Below are 19,061 nucleotides of genomic sequence, written 5' to 3' on the forward strand. Positions count from 1 at the left end.
AATACATTGCAAAAGGGTTCCTGATTAATGGCGAAGTTTATGGAAGCAGGATTGGACGCTTGAAGGAAGCCTTTAAACAAAGTGACCGAATTCATGGCAAAAACAACTGCATTGTTCCTGACTAAGTTACGGGCGACTACTTTAATGCAAATTTAGTATCATCCCGTATTTTCTGCTAGCTCCTGACCTAGATCTGGATTAACAATACTGAGTTCTCCAAATTTGATAAATACTTTTCGAAAAAATGACCGGATTGCAATTTCAAAACAGTTCCCGAGGTTTATTTGTTAATCGATACAAAAACCAATAGCAGTATGTGCTAGTCTATAAAATGTGTTAAAATATAGTATACAATCTATTATAACATATTAACGGCCTTAATAACGGGTGATCAAAAATGAGTTGCTGTCGAGTCGCCGTTGGGAGTTCAAGTACGATTTCCCGTGTAAACAAAAATTCCAAAGGCGACTCACAGCAACTACTTTTTGATCGCATAGTACTTTACGTGCAATGCTGCATTTACACACTACAAGTTAAATTCACTAGATTTAAATAGTATAGCATCCAGCGCACAGCAAATGCTTAAGGTGGTGTTGTGTTGAGCGTGTCACTTTTCAACTGCAGACTGACAAGGTAGCCCTCACATCGTTTTAGAACCACCTGTCCCGCCAACTTAAACTGACGTTCCCTACGTGTGGCAGATACCCTGTACGATCTGAGGATCATAGCCAATATTACTTTGATCAAAATTGTGGCATATTTGGAACCTGATCAAAGAGGCAAAATTAGTAATTTTGGACACTAGAGATTACCGTTTCCTTTATACCGACACACATCCTTGATCCAGCCGAGAACGGCATGTAACTGTACGGATTTCGTGCTTTGATGTTCTCTGGTAGAAAGTTATCTGGATTAAATCGCATCGGATTTGGAAACTGCTTCGGATCCCTTTGTATGCCCATTATCATAATTCCAACTGTACAACCGGCGGGTATTGCGCAGGTATCTGGAAAACGATTTCAATGTGTACACATATAACGAAATAAATTTTTCGTAGCTGGAGGACCTACGGATGTTTCTGTTTGATTCATGTGTAACGTCTGAAATTAATCACCTAACAACCTCTTTATTTAGTCTACTAAAAGACTTAAACTAAACAAGAATATAAAAATGTGAAGGAAACACACGCGGCGGGCAGATCACGTTCAGTGTGGCGACCCCTTTCCCTCCCGAAACTTAATTTTTTTTTAATTAATGAAGAACAATAAACTGAAATTGATACCTTTCTTAAAGTATATATCTAACTCACAACGATTGATAAACAATGGAACAACAAAATTGTCTATAATACTTCTAATTTGTCTTCTTAAGTTGCCTCGATTCCCATAGAAATTGTTTGGATTCAGGATTCCTATAGGTCGAAATTTCTCTACATGGCTTACAGCTTTCCTGATGTCAAAGTGCGGCTTTGTTGCTAATAGCATAAATTTTGCAGAGTTTAAAGTTCCTCAACTTATGTTTAAAACACGCACTGCACGCGTGGAATATTTTATTTCGTGCGAAGTTGGGTTTTCTATTTTAGCAGCACAATTGTAACATCAAAATTAATGTACCGTCGCGAAAGATAATCACTCGTATACCGCTCTTCCGCAAATGCAATGACGGGAGCAATTCAGTTTATTTTGCTTTTGGATCGAATTTTTAATTAGAACTCCGTTCTTCGTCTTGTTAGCTCACAAAAAAATGGTATACTCTTCCGCTTGTTCTTTATTAATACAATAAATAGCCCTAACTTCTGTGAATTAAATTCCCTCTCTTCCTCCTCTCTACCACTTTAAAGTGAGTAATCCTCAGCACTTATAAACTTTTCCAGTAACCACGATCTAATTTTCGTAACCGCACTCTTAGTAGATGACCTTACCGCTATTGCATCTGCTTAGTGTCTCCCACATTTTACTCCTTAGTTCGCTATTTTATGTTGTCGGGTAAAAAATATGCAAAAGAGGAAACATTTTTGTGTACCTATTAGACACACATTTTTTAAAATATAAATGTTGCCGACAAATTTATATCTTTAATTTTTGGGACCGTAATGTGTCTTATGTACCGGGTGACCCAATAAGACTGTTCCTCGGCCATATCTCGGGAACCATTGTCGTATGACTTTCTTTAAATTTCGCATAATAAACTAAACATTCTTTTTTCACATTTTTAAAGTTTCATCTACATTTTCAGTAATTTCAAAAACAAAGATGGTGTGGGGCATTCAATCATTTTTGAAATAACCTGCTTTACCTTCTTAACCGTTTGGCCGATTGTAACAAATTTGGTATCGTTGAAAAGGGCATTCCTTGGGCAACAAGAATCAATCTAGTTAATTTAGTTGAATCCTTCTCCGCCAGGGGCCTAGTTTTGACACTATGATTCAAAATCTTAAAAAAATCAAATGGAATGATACCTATGACTTTTTTTTATGAAAAAGTCGCCAAATAACACCCAAAGAGGCCAGTGAAAACCGTTTTTCAAAATCTCGTTCCTAACCTCAAATATTGGGAAAATGAGACTAATTAATTAAATGCTGGTAGTATTATGGGCACTTTTCCTTCTACAATCTCTTTAGATGACATTTTCTTCCTCTCTTAAATTTTAAACCTTTTTTATTAAAAATCTTTTTCTATATAATCAATATAATAATAATATAAATCAAAAGCGCAAAAGTTAAAATAAAAAAAATTAATTAATTAAAATGCTTAAATTATTTCCAGCGATTTTTCATGACCGATTTATCCAATAATTTTTTTACCCCTAAGTCATATGACGAACGGTTCTCGAGATATGACCGAGGAATAGTCTTATTGGGTCACCCGGTACATAAAAGCCTTGTGGTGGACAGTTATGTCCACACTAGTGGATCTTTAGAAGTCATAATGGTGGTCCCCAAAACCCAATCCTGTGAACTTCAAAGTGTTTGACGGCAATGCTCCTTCTCCATAGTTGCAAATTGCAACCTGTTTATTGCTGTTGTTGTGCTTGGAAAAGTTGCTCCCTTAACCCTTGCCTTGACATTGTTAATTTTGTGTGGTAAACTGTTGAGTGAGCGCCTCAGGTTTAGACTGTAATTCGTCTGATAAAACCATAAATAACATCAAACAGGTTACTAGTCAAGTAGTCACCACCAATAGGTACACTATTGTAGGAACTTCATATTACAACACTACTACTGTAAGGGGTCACAATTTGTCGCTATTAGTCACGCTTTAAACTTTTTAAGAGCCTAAGACTTACCTGCGAGCGAGAGCTTACATAAGAATAGTGTAGGAGATCAACTGGGGCTAAGACTGGTAATCTGACAAATTTATCGAAATCTACGGTTACGGCCGATTACGGCTTACGAAAAATTAACTTTTAAAGGATTTACCTAGTTGTATATCGGCAACAGGTTTCTTCGCAATTAGCGGTATAGGAGGATACAGTCGTAACGTCTCTTGTACTACTTGTTCCAGATATTGAAGTTTCAAAATGTCATCATAGGTTATGGGTCTGTTAGAACTGCCAAACACTTCATCCAGCTCCTTCAATACTTTATCCTAAAAGAAGAAATAAGGTCACGTGATTCAAGCAACACGAATGTGTAGGTACATTCGGTGAAACAAGTAATTTATCTCGGAACACTATAGTGCACACCAATAATGCATTCCAGATATTTGCAGAGATAAATGTGAAAGAAAAAAAATTTTGCAAAGTCGAGGACGAGTAGGAGTGCATGACTAAATTTATTATATCAAGAATAGAGATAAAGTTAAATGAGCAAAGCTTTATGCTAGCTTTCTGACTTAAAATTTAAAAAAATTGGGTTCGATTAAAAGCCAGAAAAGATGAAAAAATTCTAATTTCTAGAAAATGATATATCCCTAACATAATAATAATATGAAAGTTTCTCATATTGATAGTACAACACTCAAAACGTAATATTGAAATGAAAATAAAAGTATATGAGCGCCATAGTGGTATATTTTTTAATGATGAAAATATACTAACTCATAATTGATTAAGGAATAATTAACTATTCAAATGATTTTTAAATTAACTGATCCGACTCGATTAATGCCCATTTGAATCGACAAATTTAAGTTGAGATTATCTCAAGCCAAATACCTTACTTAAGCCACATGTATACGTAAAATATCTTTGCTTAAGCTTAGCTGAAATTCTACGACAACGATTATTGCGACAATGGTTGCCATGGACTTTAAGTCACGCTTAAGCTAAGCTCAGTTTAAATTTGTCGGTGCAAACGGCCACAAAAGGTAAATAAACTAATATTACTTTTCTTTGCACAATCATAGGTTATGCTGCATCGTATAAGAAGAGATCAAAGATGTAAGGATCCAAATATGGCGACCATTTAACAAAAGAAAGTTGCTATTCATAATGTCTGTTATCGCCATCTTTATGTGTATTTCGATATTATTTTTCAGTTTTCATCAAAGTGACAAACTTTTATAAAATAATAATAATAATAACTCAACCTAGTGCATCATTCACACGTTATACACATACATATAAAATAAAATAAAATTTTTTTTACAAATCTAATATGATTGCTCACTTAATAACCTACACTTCATGTTTTTTTTAAAAGACGATAACGAAGGAGAATTTTTGAATATATTAAAATATCTATTGTAGCAGGTAGTAAACTGATAAATAAATGACCGTTCGAAAAAGTGAGTATTGTGAATTATATCAATCTCGTCGTCATAATTTTTATAATTAAATAGATATTACATTTTTTTGGATATTTGTGTTTTTCAGTTTTGTTTTTGAAACATTTAATCAAAGTAGAATTTTCACATCTTCTGGAATGGAATTTTAATCGGCACATGAAACTATCTATTTAATCTTTTTTTTATTTTTTAGAATAACAAAGTAACCCATGCAATCCCACTCGATCTGGGATACCCTGTATAGTGTATAGTAAATACATAATGGCATCCATACGCTCCCGACAACATCGGTGTGTTTGTTATTTGATAATAAAATGATCACTACCATCTTTAGGAAGAGGCGGGGGAGAGTTGAAAACGGTTGTGTGTTGTTTTATAATACTTGTTACAATGTTACAAACTATGGGAAACAAACCTGTATATCCTGATAAATTCCAAGAAGGCTAAGAGTGAATCCTAGAGTGGTGGTGGTTGTATCTTGACCCTGAAAACTCAATTTTAGTGGTATTTACTCACAGATGAAGTCGTTTTGTTAGGATAAGGCTTTTCACCAATCGTGTTAAAAAGTATCTACTTATAGATATTTGCGGTCAGCGTTTCCATCATATAAAGTTGAAAATGCAATCACTTGACCTATTTGCTGGCAACGTGTTGCAATAGTAAATCAGCTACGATTACCTTTCGAACTGTAGTTTGCTAGAATCGAACCAAAGAGTAACCATAACTACTCTTTGATCGAACCACACTTTTTAAAGACATCAATATCGGGTGGCGTTAACATATTGCTGTGTATTCCTCACTGAAAACGACTTCAAAAACAAGAATGTAGGTAGGTAATTGTTTTATTTTCACCCACTACTCGGCTTGTCCAAATTTGCAACAGATTCAAAAACCACTATTTTTGCCGTAGCATTAAAAACATTTGTCTTTTTACGTAAATAAAATGTTATCAATAATTTCTCAAATTTATGAAAGAAATGAAGTCTAACGCATCGCAATTTTTTTGGTCATAATGTATATTGTAACAAATCTTAAGAACAAATGGAAATTTGGATACAAGCAGGCAAACATATTATTTCCTAATAAAATCCAAGAAATGACTAGAGTTTTCAAAAAAAGAAACAAATAATAATAAAAAATGTTTCAAAACCCACCCGGGGGTGTTGCAGCGTAACACAACTGTAAATGATGAGTAACGAAAGAAGTACAAATTGTGCACAACCCTTGTGCAGGTAAAGCGCATTTTTTTTAAACACCCCTACGAAATTTCTCCCATAATAATAAGAAAGTTGGCACTGCACATCCTACACAAAACCAAATTTGGAAAATGGCGCTACATTTGCTTTGATTCCAAGTGGATATGTATCAAATTTCATTTAAATCCCTCCATAAATAAGAAAGTTGTCTCGGCGTATGCGCAAAACGAAATTTTGAAACTGGCGTTAAATTTGGTTTTATTCCAAGTGGCTATGTATCAAATTTGATATCTTTAATTAGAATACAATGAGAGAGGCATGCGTATGCAAAATCTGATACCAATTGGTTATCGTATGTAAAAGTTATGCACGTTTTACTTTCAAAAACAGCATCTCAGGAAATAATTCGTGGGGGGGGGGGGCTTTTAGACAGCGAAATTTGATGGCCCTCTGGCACACCTTCAAGGTGTAGGCTACCTACTGCAAAAAATTCCAGGACTCTAGGACCATTCCCCTAGAAGTAGTTCAAAACGGTAGAAGTGGGTCCGGACGGACGGACGGACAAAACAAAAAACAATAGCACATTTTTTTTAATTCTTAAAAAATGCGCTAAAAATAAGATCATAGCATCTATCACTTAGCGAAAACCCAACGTCTCTAGGTAGGTGCTTCAGGGAACGAGATCTCGATGGAACAGACAGACGACTTAGAGACAGACAACATAAAATCATTGAATAAAAACACTCAATGGAAAAGCACATTGACATAAGTGTTACCTCAACTTCGTTGTGTATACGCTAAAAACCTGAAATGAATTTATTCGGTTGGACCATATGTTGGACTAGATTACAGGGATGGGGAAATAGATTTAAAAGAGGGCCACATAAAATAATTACAGCATTCAGGCGGGCCAAAGACAATTTATTATACCTACATAACAAAAAACCAAACTGACAAAAATTATTGGTTGATGTGCCGGACTGGTGTGGCAAATGAAATTTCGACTGTTCATTAATTATATTTGGCTCCAAATTAGTGGAAGAAATTTGCAAAACACTCTGAAGATGATTGTTAGTCATCTTGTCCCTTATTTTTACGAAGTTTCAGAAATGAAGATTCTACTCACTGATATACAATGTGTCCATGGTCCAAAAATTTTTGAATTTTATTTTGAGACTATGAGAAAAAGCCTTGCTTGGTGTGAATACAATTTTAAGAATATTTTGGGTTTGTAAAGATCAAGCCGGCCTTTATACAGCGCAAAACTCTTTTGTTTTCAGGTAAGCTGCACTTTTTGTTCATGATACGAAATGTTACTAAGAAAAGTTGTTCAGCATGAGCAATTTATGACTCCATACAACAATTCAACTTTTTATTACTATTCAAAATTTTTTAGTCCAACAACACCTCTTGTAACACCAAACCAGGGACATACTGTATGGAAACCCAAACATAAAAATAATTTTCTAAGTGTGCTTAATTAGATTGGGAAATTTATTTTTCGATAAAGTTTTGAACTCAAGTTTAGTTGAACTGTTAAAAAATTGTTTCAACGTTTCGTCACATTGTAGCTCAATTATTTCATGTTGATAGTCTGCTGCAATCTCCTCAAAATTTACAGCGAATGGGGAAGAAAATATTTGTAAATCCCTTTCTCTCCCTGTCAAGTTTTTCTTTTTCTTGGTGGCATTAGTACAAAAGGTGCGGGAGATCATATGTGTATAATGTGATACTGGCGGCCCTTGTCAACTTGCCATCCACAGTGGGGATTAAAATACAAATGCGGGCCGGATCGAACCATGTCGCGGGCCGCCATTTTCCCATCCCTGGACTAGAACGTTGGATGTACAAGAACGCCTGACGATAGGCAACCTACAATACACTCGCGCCAGATCGTCTTTATTTGGCGAAGGATTTGTTGCATAGCGTCTGCCGTAAATTCACCACAAGAGACTCGCCCCTGCAAAATCGTTTCCGTAATATTGGCGCCGCAGAAGACTTGCCTCACAGACTATTCGTCTACGGATTCGTACCATGAATACTTGGCTCCGAAAAATTCATCCCCAACGAAATACCTTCGTCCAAGAGTCATGTTTGGGAAATTTGGAACGGGACGAAACGAAAACTTGTTCTTGAAGTAACTATCTACCCAACTCTAAGATGTAAATGTTGGCGGAAAGCGAAGATATAATGGTTTGTTACAGAGCTCTAGAACTGAGTACATAATAATAATAAAATAGTGATATTTACATTTTTGAAATCAGAAAAAAGTTCTATCAAAATGACACAAAAAGTAAAAATGACTATCCAGAAAAAACAAAAATGATGGTTAACCGGAGACCGGAGAAATTTAAAACTAGCATCTTGTAGAGGGAAACAAGTGGCCATAATTGTGTGTAATTTATTTTGAAATATCTTTTTAAATAACTTCGGGAAAAAATAAAAACGATTTTGCACAATTTCGTGTATTTCAAGATCTCCGAAAGTAGTAAGAATTTTTTCAGTTTCAAAACGGCATTTTGCGAAGCATCAAAGTACGCAACTTTGCAAAATTTAAACTACTTACCTATCTCTTACAGTTCCTGAGATCCCCATGGTGGCCCTCGAATTTGAATCAGCGTGTATATACAATAAAATTGTGCTAGGTAGGTGAATGCGTGGAATTTGAAATACAACCTTTTAACTTTGTATTCGAATTTTGCAAATTACAGTATTACCTTAATTAGGATCCTTCTTAAAAAGTACTTAAGAGTAGCAGTCATGTAGTACCCATAACTGTATGAACGTTTTCTAAGATGTATAGTGACGGTCGTTCATCACTTCAAATGACATTTGCAGAAGAGCCACTTCAAACTTTTATAAAATGTCACTTAAAGGTTTTCACGTGAGAAGCAAATTACCATAAATCAGAAATATCGTTACGTGCGAGCTTTATGAAACTAGGTTAATAATCTTTAAAAAATGGCAAATACGGTCATTCCACTAAAATTGATAACTTCTGAAGCTATTGTCATGCTTCCATTTTCGATGTGTAGGTACCGTTTTGATTATTAGTTTCCATTAGGTGTACAATTTGCGGAAAGTAGGTCGCGTTTCAATTATATTTTTGTATTTTAATTAATTTTATATAAACATTTAAGGCAATTCAATTAGAAACGCCTCCCAATTCATGTCAAGTCGATGATGGACGGTACCGTTTAATTACGTTGCTTCAGTTCATGATAACTTCATTCATTTCGAGACGTAGTTGGCGATTTTTCTATTACGTTGTGAAGTACGAACAAATGTTCATTATTATTTATTTATTATGCGAATCTAACTCGCTTTAAATCGATTTTCAGCATAATGAAGAGGGAAGTAGGACGTGCCGCTCATTAGAACAATTGTATCCTCCTCGAAATGAAGTTCAAGATAAATAATAAACGCAATTTGCGTTAAATTAAATCCAAATGTACTTACGGCGAACATCATGGTCATTACTTCGGCCTTTATATCTTCGTCCGTTAATCCAACTCCGTTTTCATCTTTTGCTCCTAATAAGCTATCCATAAACACCGTCCATTTTTCTTCTCCTTCATCATCTCGCAATTTCGATTCGTACCATCTCTTCTTGCGTTCCTGTATTACTTTTTCAGTTAATCCGTGAATTATCTCTATGTATTTATCTTGCTCTCTTCTTACTTTAGAAAATCGAAATATGATATCGGGACGCAACCAAAATTTATACACCCTCATGTGGGCCAAACCTGATAGCCTGCAGAGAGTGGTGTTACGAGGGTGAGGAACATTCGCGCATACTTACTTGTGAACATAATGTGAATATTTGGTGGCTTGGTCTCCCAGGGTTTCTTTGTTAATGCCCATTACAGTTTCTGCAAACAGACGAGGTCTTTAGTAAACAATAATTGCATTATTATAAAATACGCAATTATTAAAAAATGTAAAAAATCATGCATGTTTATTAGCTATAAGTGGCCGTAAACGTTTATAATACGGCAATGAAAAGGAAATCTGTTATATAACAATTACCTAGTAGAACGTTGATTGTGCATGTACTCAAATAAGATTGTATGTCGAATTCGCCTTCGCCAACTTTTTCACGTAACGATTCCACCAGCACCAGTGCGTGATCATTGAAAACGTCCAAAAATCGTTTTAAATTATTAACATGGAAGGACGGCATTATCAGCTTCTTGTTACGTTTAAACTTACTTCCTGAATATCGAGGATGTTTAAACTCGCGTAGAAAGTTAACCGAATTATTACCTGTACTTATCAAAAGACTGTCGCCCAGCCACGGCTTTAGGAACTTATATTCCTCGGCCTTTTCAACCGCCTTCGATTTAAGAACCACTTCGACATCATTAGCGTCGAAGAGGGCTACGTGTAACTTCGGACCCAACCAAATTGCCACCAGTCTCGAGTACATGGTAAATATTTCTCGAAGTTTTTTAAACACTTCTGAAATTTAAACAGGTTTATTAGTAGCAATTGACTGAAACACTTCAGGCAATCGTGCTTTTGCAATAACATCAACATATAATTCTAAAATTGCTAAATGGCCAACGGTTTACTGTAAAACTTACTCCAGAACCAAACCCCATGATGAACGGTAGAGATATTTTACTACAATATTCCAATTTATTCTAAACCGAGAGTTCCCCTAGCACGCCAATATTCTTCTAAAATCTGTTACTGGCGACTTGGGAATGAAATTGCATTGGACCCACTGAAAAAGTCGCAATGTCACCATTTTTTATTCATCTCGAAAAATCTCTCATTATAAAGTCTCCACGCTTTAGTGCTATCTGTCAAAAATTTGGCAATGATATAGGGCCAGTAATTATCCCAAATTAGACACATCCCTGTAACTTTGGCGGAATTGTCGGTACCCATGCGTATAAAATTGGTTATCTTACGAGCAAAACTAAATTGGGTGCTCGAAATAGCGTTTTCCTATCACTTCCAGTTTGACAGGAAGAGGATCATAATGTTGAAAATTAAATTGCACACTCTCTATATTTCTTTATGCATCAAGGGCATTAAGACGATATTTATGCCGACGGCGACAGAGCCCGAGGGCCTCCGGCCCAGGGGATTGTAAGTCGCCCGAGGGTTAAATATCGAGTAATGTCTGAGGTGCATCGTTCCAAATAATGCATTTCCAATATACAATAGCTAGCCACACACGAGCGTTCATTTTTGTCATTCTTTCCTCGTACATTCTTTCTTTTCGAAATCTTAAAGGATTATAAAACTGTTCTCAACCACTAACACAAAATTTTTACTGTCATCTTTCCTATCGGTTTTTCCTGTGAGACTGTCCTCTCCATTTTTCGTGGGGAAAATAAGATGTTCGTTGCCCACTAACGCAAAATGTGTTTAATCGCGTCTTTTCCAGTAAAAGTATGTCTTACAAGAATGCGCGTTGGTTAGTGGGCTAAATAATCATTTTTCACGACACTTTCCATGTAGGCTCGTCATCTTCATTTATACCAACGGATTATTATCCTGTCTTGAAAAGTCTAGTTGTAGTTAGCTTGGCGCCGTAACCTTATCTACTTATGTTTGCAGGGTCATTTTGTCATGGAAGATGGAAGATAGAAGAAAGAAGGTAGTGGTGCCTTTGCCATAGTAGTTTGTTATGTTTTGTTCAAAAGAATTAAAAAGGTTTCAAAAACCACTCGTAGGTGTTGCCGCGTACCGCAACTGTAAATGATAAGTAACGGGCAAATGTAGACTATAGCAGTTATCAATTAGCGAAAACCGGAAGTCTCTAGGTGGCCCAGGGGCCGAGACCTCGAAGGAACAGTTGGGAACACGTGAAGCACATGACTAAGAATTATCTAGACATCTTTATCTTTCATCCCCCATAAAGTTGGATAGGACCTGTACCCTTCATTGAACTGTTTTCAAATGCCTTTTTGAGCGATTTTTGTTAGCGCATTTTCCAACGAAGTTTGGTTCGCTATTGCAGGCACTTTCTCTGTCCGTCTGCCCGTCCGCATATAGTAAAAATCAGATGTGCGTATGCCAACTTTCTTATTTATGGAGATATTTCTTTGAAACGTTAACCATAGATGCATCTAGTAAAGAAAAACAGCGCACATAGCTATTGCCTTTTGGAAAGTACTGATCAATGCATGGAAAATGAGCTGAGTTACTCGCCTTAGGGCGTTTTTACTTGTTTAATTTCTGTCTTCATGAAATTCAGTTTCCTGTGTTTCGTTTTCGTCTGCCATACCTCAGCCTCATACTTCAAACCATGTCAACTCGCTTCTCACGCACTTCCACCCTTGCGCCGTATGACTTCGAACACGAAATGAATAAATCCCATCAGCGGAAAGAACGACGAGACGTTGAAAATGACGGGAAATAGTCGAGCCCACTAACGAACGCGCTGTTTTGCTGATTTGTAACGCTGAGATTTATCCGAAAGGAATAAATGCAAGGATTATTATAATCTCATTTCCCACTATGAAAAATAAAAATTTTTATAACATGTATAATAAAGTTGCAAATGTTATTGATATTTTTAATACTAACTTAAAGCTATTGTTAAGTGCAATAAATAAATTAATTATTCTTTTTGTATTATATTGTTCATGTTCATTTAAATTTTCCGCATCATTTATGTAGCCTCACGGCCAAAGAATTGTTGTTTTTCTTAAGTTGTCGTTAAATGCAATAATTAATTATCATTTTTGGATATTATTCATGTTTATTCAAATCTAATTTTGTTTATGTCTACTTGCAGCAAATCACTTTACTTTTCTTTCATGGTTAACAACGTTTACTTATATGTATTGAACTCGCTTGAACTATAGCTATATGTATAATTTTGTCCTTTTTTTTGGATTTTACGAGGATGTTTATATCTGTTGGGACAATAAAGAATTATTATTATTTAAACCGCTAAAACGATTGATTTGGTACACACATTCTTAGACACTAAAGAAAGAGCTGAAAAGCTTTTAAGCAGGACGCGCATGCGCAGGCGTGTGGGTGGTATTGTAACGAAGCACCCGGAATTTCTGCATGAGTTTGCCGTTTACGAGGACCACCCTTATAGTAACGATTGGTTTGGGCTTCGTTACATAGAAAACCTTAATTTCGAGAACTTTCCGCGGTGCCATTGAGACAAGGAGATGCCGTAATTAATTAGTCCGCCTATGCCCGTTCCTGTTGGAATTTTAGAATAATTTTTGTAACTATCGAAGGGTCTTGTCATGGCGAAGATGAAGGATATTTTTTGGTTTCAGCGCCGTTAATTGTTTATATGCCGTTTTAGGTCCCCATAAATCAGTTAAAGCAAGGATAAAACAAGTTTCGAAGCGAGTGGTTTTGCTCGTTATCAGTTGGCGCCTGCCTGCAAAAATTTGATAAGCGCCAGTCGGCTCTGTATCCGAAAACATGCAATTAACATAAAGATTAAGGTAAAGAGTTCATGAGCTTCCATTTTTAGTCTTTTGTGTATGTATGAACTAATTAAATGAGTTACAGTAAAGGAGGACCTACCGAGGAGATTTTGGTGTCAAATTGTTTGCGCTTAATTAAAGAATCGATTGCCAGATGAATTTTAGCACGAACAGGAGCCGAGTAATTAACTAAAAATCGAATTGATTTTTTTGGATTTCGTATTGAATACGCGACGAGTTGGATTTCCCCTGTGCCATCTCAAATCAAATTCGCATTTTTTTATAACGTAAACGCTTAATTTTTTGGGGATCTTTTGCCATTTTAGGGTGCTGTAAGTAATTTAAATCTTTTGCTTTTTTGATTGCCGTAAGTTACGCCTTTTGCCGATAATATTTGCAACCGTACCGTACCGATCCTTTTGCCGTTTTGCTTTCGCATTTTTACCGTTATTTGTTTTTTTCCGCTAGGAAATTTGCCAGTTGAGCCGTAACTTTGTTTTAGGGTTACCGAAGTGACCGCCACGCCACCATTTGCTGGACCTGATCACAGAATTCCTGGAATTAACATCTTCGATTGAGACTACGAGACTACTGAGACCAACCTGTCCTTCCGTGGTTACCGCCGACCTTGTCCAGGCGCGAGATTTTCGTCTGGTGGCGCTCGAGTCTGTCCGTTCGTCCGGTCCCTGTACCGCCGGTTCGCCGTTTTATACCGCCGACTACCGCTTGATAAATTACTATACCTTGTGTATTATTATACTTAATTAAATTAGATTCCAATAATAATTGAATTAATTGGTTTTAATTCCTCAAGCTCTCCAGCTATGCGCGAGCAGCCCAAGTTCGTCGCAGTATCTGTGCTAGCCACAGTAAATCGTTTGTTACATGTGTACTCTATAGGCTCAATTACGAATTTAGGCAATTTTCCTACAATTTATTGTTGCCATGAAGTTTAAATGGCTCCGTAATTAAATTTGACGGAGCATACGACCATCATTAGTGCTAATTTGGTTTTGATTGATAATACCGAAAGTGTGTTTTCGAATTAGTCTTGGACGAATATTTAAACTCTGAAATGACAAATTTCCGCGAGTATACTATACAGGAACGAGTTAAATCTTCCTGGGGCGAATCTTATACGGGGACGAATTTTCCGTGCCGACTATTGCATGTGCGAATGTTCCGGAAACGAAATTCGCCCGTTTCGAAATAAAGAGTTCAGAAGAAGCAATCTTAATAAATGATTTAAGTTATTTTAGTGAAATAGTAAAAGTTTGTGAAAAGATTTTACAACCCTCTGTCCGTATTCAGAAAAAGTTAGTTGGAATGTGAGTAAACAAAGCAGTTATCAGCTTAGTAAAACTTTTCTAAAAGATTAGTTCGAGTCATTAAGTTGAGTATATCAAAGCAGAAGTGAAGTTTCCTGAAGCTGTCAGTAAGTGTTTTTGAGTCGTTGATAAGTGCGCGTGAATATTGCAAACCTTTTTCCGACAGATTATTTGGATTATTATAGAAAAAAAATGTAAGTAATTTAAGATTTTTTTAATTATCGACCGCGTGCGTGCGGAGTATTATGTCTAAACAAGTTTTGTAAGCTTTTCTTTCTTTCAGAGATTCGTTTTAATTTTTTACGTGTTTCGGGATAAATTTTTTTCATTGTTAATCAATTTATTGTGTGTTTACACGAATCCTTTGTGCGACCCAGAGAGAGTTTTCATGTCAGATTTTTTTAGGTATTCCTGTTCAAGATTTATTTCAGGTGCTAATAAAGATATGTGTAATCAATTCTTTGGAATTGTCGGAAATTGGTCGAAGCCACCGAGTCTCTCAAACTGAGAAATTTTAAGTCAGTATTAGGATTCTTCTTTGTAGCAGATGCCGGATGTGTATGAGGAGAAATTATAACAATTTCACCCGAACATCTAAGAATGTACGATTTTGGCCTTTTATATCTAAGAATATGTGCACCAAATTTGGGTCCAATCGGTTCCCCCGTTTATCCGAAAATGACAGTATAGACGCACCGACAGACCGACGTCATCGAGATTTTGTTTGATTTGGATTCCTGGTGCTTCAAAACGTGTGTTTTCGTCAAAACAGCGATAAAATAACGCTGGTCTACACGTTCACAAGTATTTTGCCTGAAACTAACCCAAAAGCTTGACGTCCTTAGCAGGTGCTATGTACTCAATTTTAAGGTTCCCTCGTACGGGGTCAAAGGCCAGAGTCGAAATTATTTCATTGTCATTGTATAGCAAAATGGGTTTCGTGAAATAGATCTGTTTACAGAGAGCTCAAATACATATATACCGGGTGATTCATTAGAAGTGAGGACAATTTGAATTTCCCGCAAATCAAAAAAATTATGAAGTTGGTACTAACTGATGATCATTTTATTTTACTTCAAAGGATAACTTAGTCGCAAAAAAAAGATCAAAAGATGTCAAAATCCGAGTCAAAATCGTTACTGCAATCGTTTGCAAATTTTAATAGGAAAACGTCGGAAATGGATGACGTATGTAGAGTAGTGAAAACTTAAGCTATGCATCCGTCGGTCGCGTCGATGGAGATATCTCGAAAACGAAGTTTCGGGGAAAAAAAGTATAGGTGTAATTATCCACTCTTTAAAGTTTACGGAAAAATCTTAATCCCAAGAATAATAACCTATTATATCGTTACAAGGATTTATTACCTACTAACTAGCAGACACGGCGAACTTCGTACCCCCTCACCTCCCCAAAACGTACCGCTTCCGGAGGAGGCATAAGCCCGGTTTCGCCGGCTGCGCCGCCTCACGTCACACAATTTTGCTATAACAATGACCACGAGTCGTTGTTTATTTGTAGGAGATTTGTATGGGATGAATTTTTTAAAAAGTAAATTACGAGCAAATCTTCTGCCGGAGGCGCAAATTTTCTCAACGGCGAATTTTCTGTGAGCGAATATACCGGGGCAAGTTTTGCGACAGAAACAAAAGTGAACATTAAAATTGGGTGCATAACAAGTATTTCACAGACTTTTCTTAACGTAAATTTTCCATGGAGGTTTTAAGAAGAAAGAAGAAGAAAATCTCCGGAGCGGATATTTTGTGGGAGAATTTTGGGGATGGACCTTTCGGGGGTGAATCGTACACGGGAAAATTTTCTAAAAAAAGCGTTAAGTCGCTTGTGAGCAAGAGGCGAAGAGTCCACTTTCAAATTTGTTTTTTCGATTTTAGTGGCCCTTATAGACATTTCATGTCTTAACGAGAACACAAACATGAAATAATTTTTAATTTCTGATCGAATGACACCAATACCAAGTCTGTAAGTGGACACACAGACAGACATCAAGAGCGCAAGGTTTTACTTATTTTTACTTTTTATTTCTTGAAAGTGAAAATGCACTAAAAAGAAGATTCGGGAGCGAATCTTCCAAGGCTGAACATCTCGGGAACGAACCCTCCAGTAGCGAAACTACAAAGCGGCAAATGATTTGGGTCCAATTTACTGGGAGGGAGTTTTCACTTTTCTTGTTGGTGAATAGGTATACGAGTATATTCCTGTTTCATTTTCTTTTCAGAAACCCATAACATATTGAAAAATGAAATGAACGGCTGTACCGGTTATGTCTATTTTGCTTTTGTTAAAATGTAGCTCGGAGTGACACACTCCAAATCCGGTGTGCCAATGAAGTTGCAATTTCGTTTAAATTTCATATTTGTGGGATTTTCATAATAAATGTGACTCCACGATTGGACGTTCTCGATAACCTGGTGGATCTTTAATAAATTTAATGCAACTCTCGTCGCCGAAGTTATCAAAAAGTGAGTGACCATGAGGCTACCTTTTAAGGCGGAATAGTTTCAAATTTGGGTAATGTCACACCAAGTAAATTTAAACAATTTGTTTTCAAATTAAAAAAAAACGAGTTTGGAAATTGGAATCGTCATATCCGAGCTCCGGAAAACAGAATCCCCATTTAGTGGCGTCATTTTTGGGGTGGGGAGATATTATGTTACAAACAACCTTAGTCATCACTATTTTTCATCTTTATAACATCATCTTAAATAGCATACGAAAATGATTTGGAAACCATAACAACAAAATCTTATACTAAGCATAAGTCCCTCTAAATGATTATAGTGCTTACCTCAAAACCGTAAAACAGATATATTTGCACAAGAAAGGTCCACTCGTAGGATAATTCAAATAGCATGGTAAACTGGGAAAAAGACCACCCTGTATAAAATCACATAAAATCGCGGAAGTGCAATAAAACAACTAGATATTAATCATACACTATGATCGAAGGCCACTTCTAAACTTCCCAAATAAATTCTTGCGTAGGTACCTAATTGTAGCAAAGCCTCAATTTTTACAACAGTTCTTGTCTAAAATGAAGGTGGCTGATTACCATCTTCATAAATATTGTCAATTATAAAAGAATCCTGGTAAGATTGGGCGTTTTTGCGTAGAAATTGGGGGATAAGGAATGATTTGGCGTTGTTCAAAACCTATGTTCCCATTTGAGAACGATATTAAAAACTCATAAAATATGGGTGCATGAAAGGTATGCTAACTTTGAGCTTGGTTCCACTATTAGGGATGATGATAAGATTCACAGAACGGGCATACGAATATCAACAATATCACACTACTATACTACTCAAATTAAAAGGCCACATTAAAAATGAAAAATTTACGAAAATCTATTAAAACACTAACCTTCTGGTTTGCCCCAAAACGTTAATCCATTGCCGATAAGGGGGTACGCGACTGGTCCAGGAATTTGACTCCCCAATTTCACTAAGTGCCGTCGATTATACCAATACCAAAATAAAACCACACCACTCCATATTATCAATAATGCGATCACCATATTATTAAGATCGCGGGTTTCTAACTACGGACGTGTATTTGGGTTGTGCTTAAGCAAATAAGTGAAACTTGACTTATAGCGAAGTAGCTTTAAAAAGCGTTTCACTCCGAACAAATAGCCACTAAACAAACACGGAAAGTTACCTAATATTTTAATTATTTTATGATCGGCCAAATATATGAGCCGTAATCATCAATAAACCGAATTTTATATAATTTTAGTTAATTGTCATGAGAGTATAAAAATTTCACTTCACTATAAGTATCAATTTTTAATAGCAAGTAAGGGTGGAAATAATTGACACATTACATTTCGCTACAACTACTGGCGTACAAGAGGCAAATGAATTATTTTCGACTCTTGCATTAGTTTTATTAGATACCGAGACTTCTAACCGTTATTTCGGAAATTGAGGAAGCGTTGGTACGGTACGAATGGTGTGATTGATTTTAGGTAGGAAGCGCACTTAGATAAACATTTATCTATGAAACAACTAACGCACAACAATTTTTATAAATATTGTAAACATTATTTTGTCGGGTGTCGGTAAGTACGCAATTTTTATTTTGAGTAATTAAAAAGAAAATCTGGTAATAAAGTGATTTAAAAGTTAACGTTTCACTTAAAAGTCATTCACAAACGTTACATCAGGTTTGTGCCCATTGCTGAAAATTATTTTATGTTTACGAACATTGTCTTCAATTTTAACTTACTAAAGTGAAAAAGTCCTTAAAAGGGAATTTTATTTTATAGCATATGTTAAAATGACATTTTTAGGCTATCATCACAAAATCGTTGATTTTATGGTTGCTTTTGCGGCCATAAAGTTTCACTTTATTGTACGCTTCTGTCAAACTTTA

At 36.0% G+C, this 19,061-nt stretch overlaps 1 protein-coding gene across 1 annotated transcript; it reads right to left on the bottom strand.

The window, feature by feature from the left end:
• Positions 1–253: 253 nt before the first annotated feature.
• On the bottom strand, positions 254–18,426 carry LOC116167564 (cytochrome P450 4g15-like). The gene is made up of 9 exons (XM_031482955.1): positions 18,048–18,426; positions 10,190–10,384; positions 9,953–10,138; positions 9,726–9,795; positions 9,383–9,677; positions 5,143–5,211; positions 3,419–3,587; positions 827–1,006; positions 254–767 (listed from the first exon to the last, which is right to left on the bottom strand). The coding sequence occupies exons 1-9, from the start codon at positions 18,199–18,201 to the stop codon at positions 583–585; spliced, it is 1,503 nt and encodes a 500-aa protein (XP_031338815.1). The 5' UTR covers positions 18,202–18,426; the 3' UTR covers positions 254–582.
• Between the last annotated feature and the right edge of the window lie 635 nt (positions 18,427–19,061).

The sequence above is a fragment of the Photinus pyralis genome, unplaced genomic scaffold (assembly GCF_008802855.1).
Source record: "Photinus pyralis isolate 1611_PpyrPB1 unplaced genomic scaffold, Ppyr1.3 Ppyr1.4_LG4, whole genome shotgun sequence".
Lineage (NCBI taxonomy): Eukaryota > Metazoa > Arthropoda > Insecta > Coleoptera > Lampyridae > Photinus > Photinus pyralis.

What these genes read in the sequence shown, in the direction of transcription:
- LOC116167564 (XM_031482955.1), bottom strand. Translation starts at nt 18,201, where the DNA reads ATGGTGATCGCATTATTGATAATATGGAGTGGTGTGGTTTTATTTTGG. An exon ending in CAGTCTTTTGATAAGTACAG is followed by an intron (nt 10,139 to 10,189) that starts GTAATAATTCGG and finishes CTCGATATTCAG; the next exon opens with GAAGTAAGTTTAAACGTAAC. An exon ending in TAATGACCATGATGTTCGCC is followed by an intron (nt 5,212 to 9,382) that starts GTAAGTACATTT and finishes TTGAGTTTTCAG; the next exon opens with GGTCAAGATACAACCACCAC.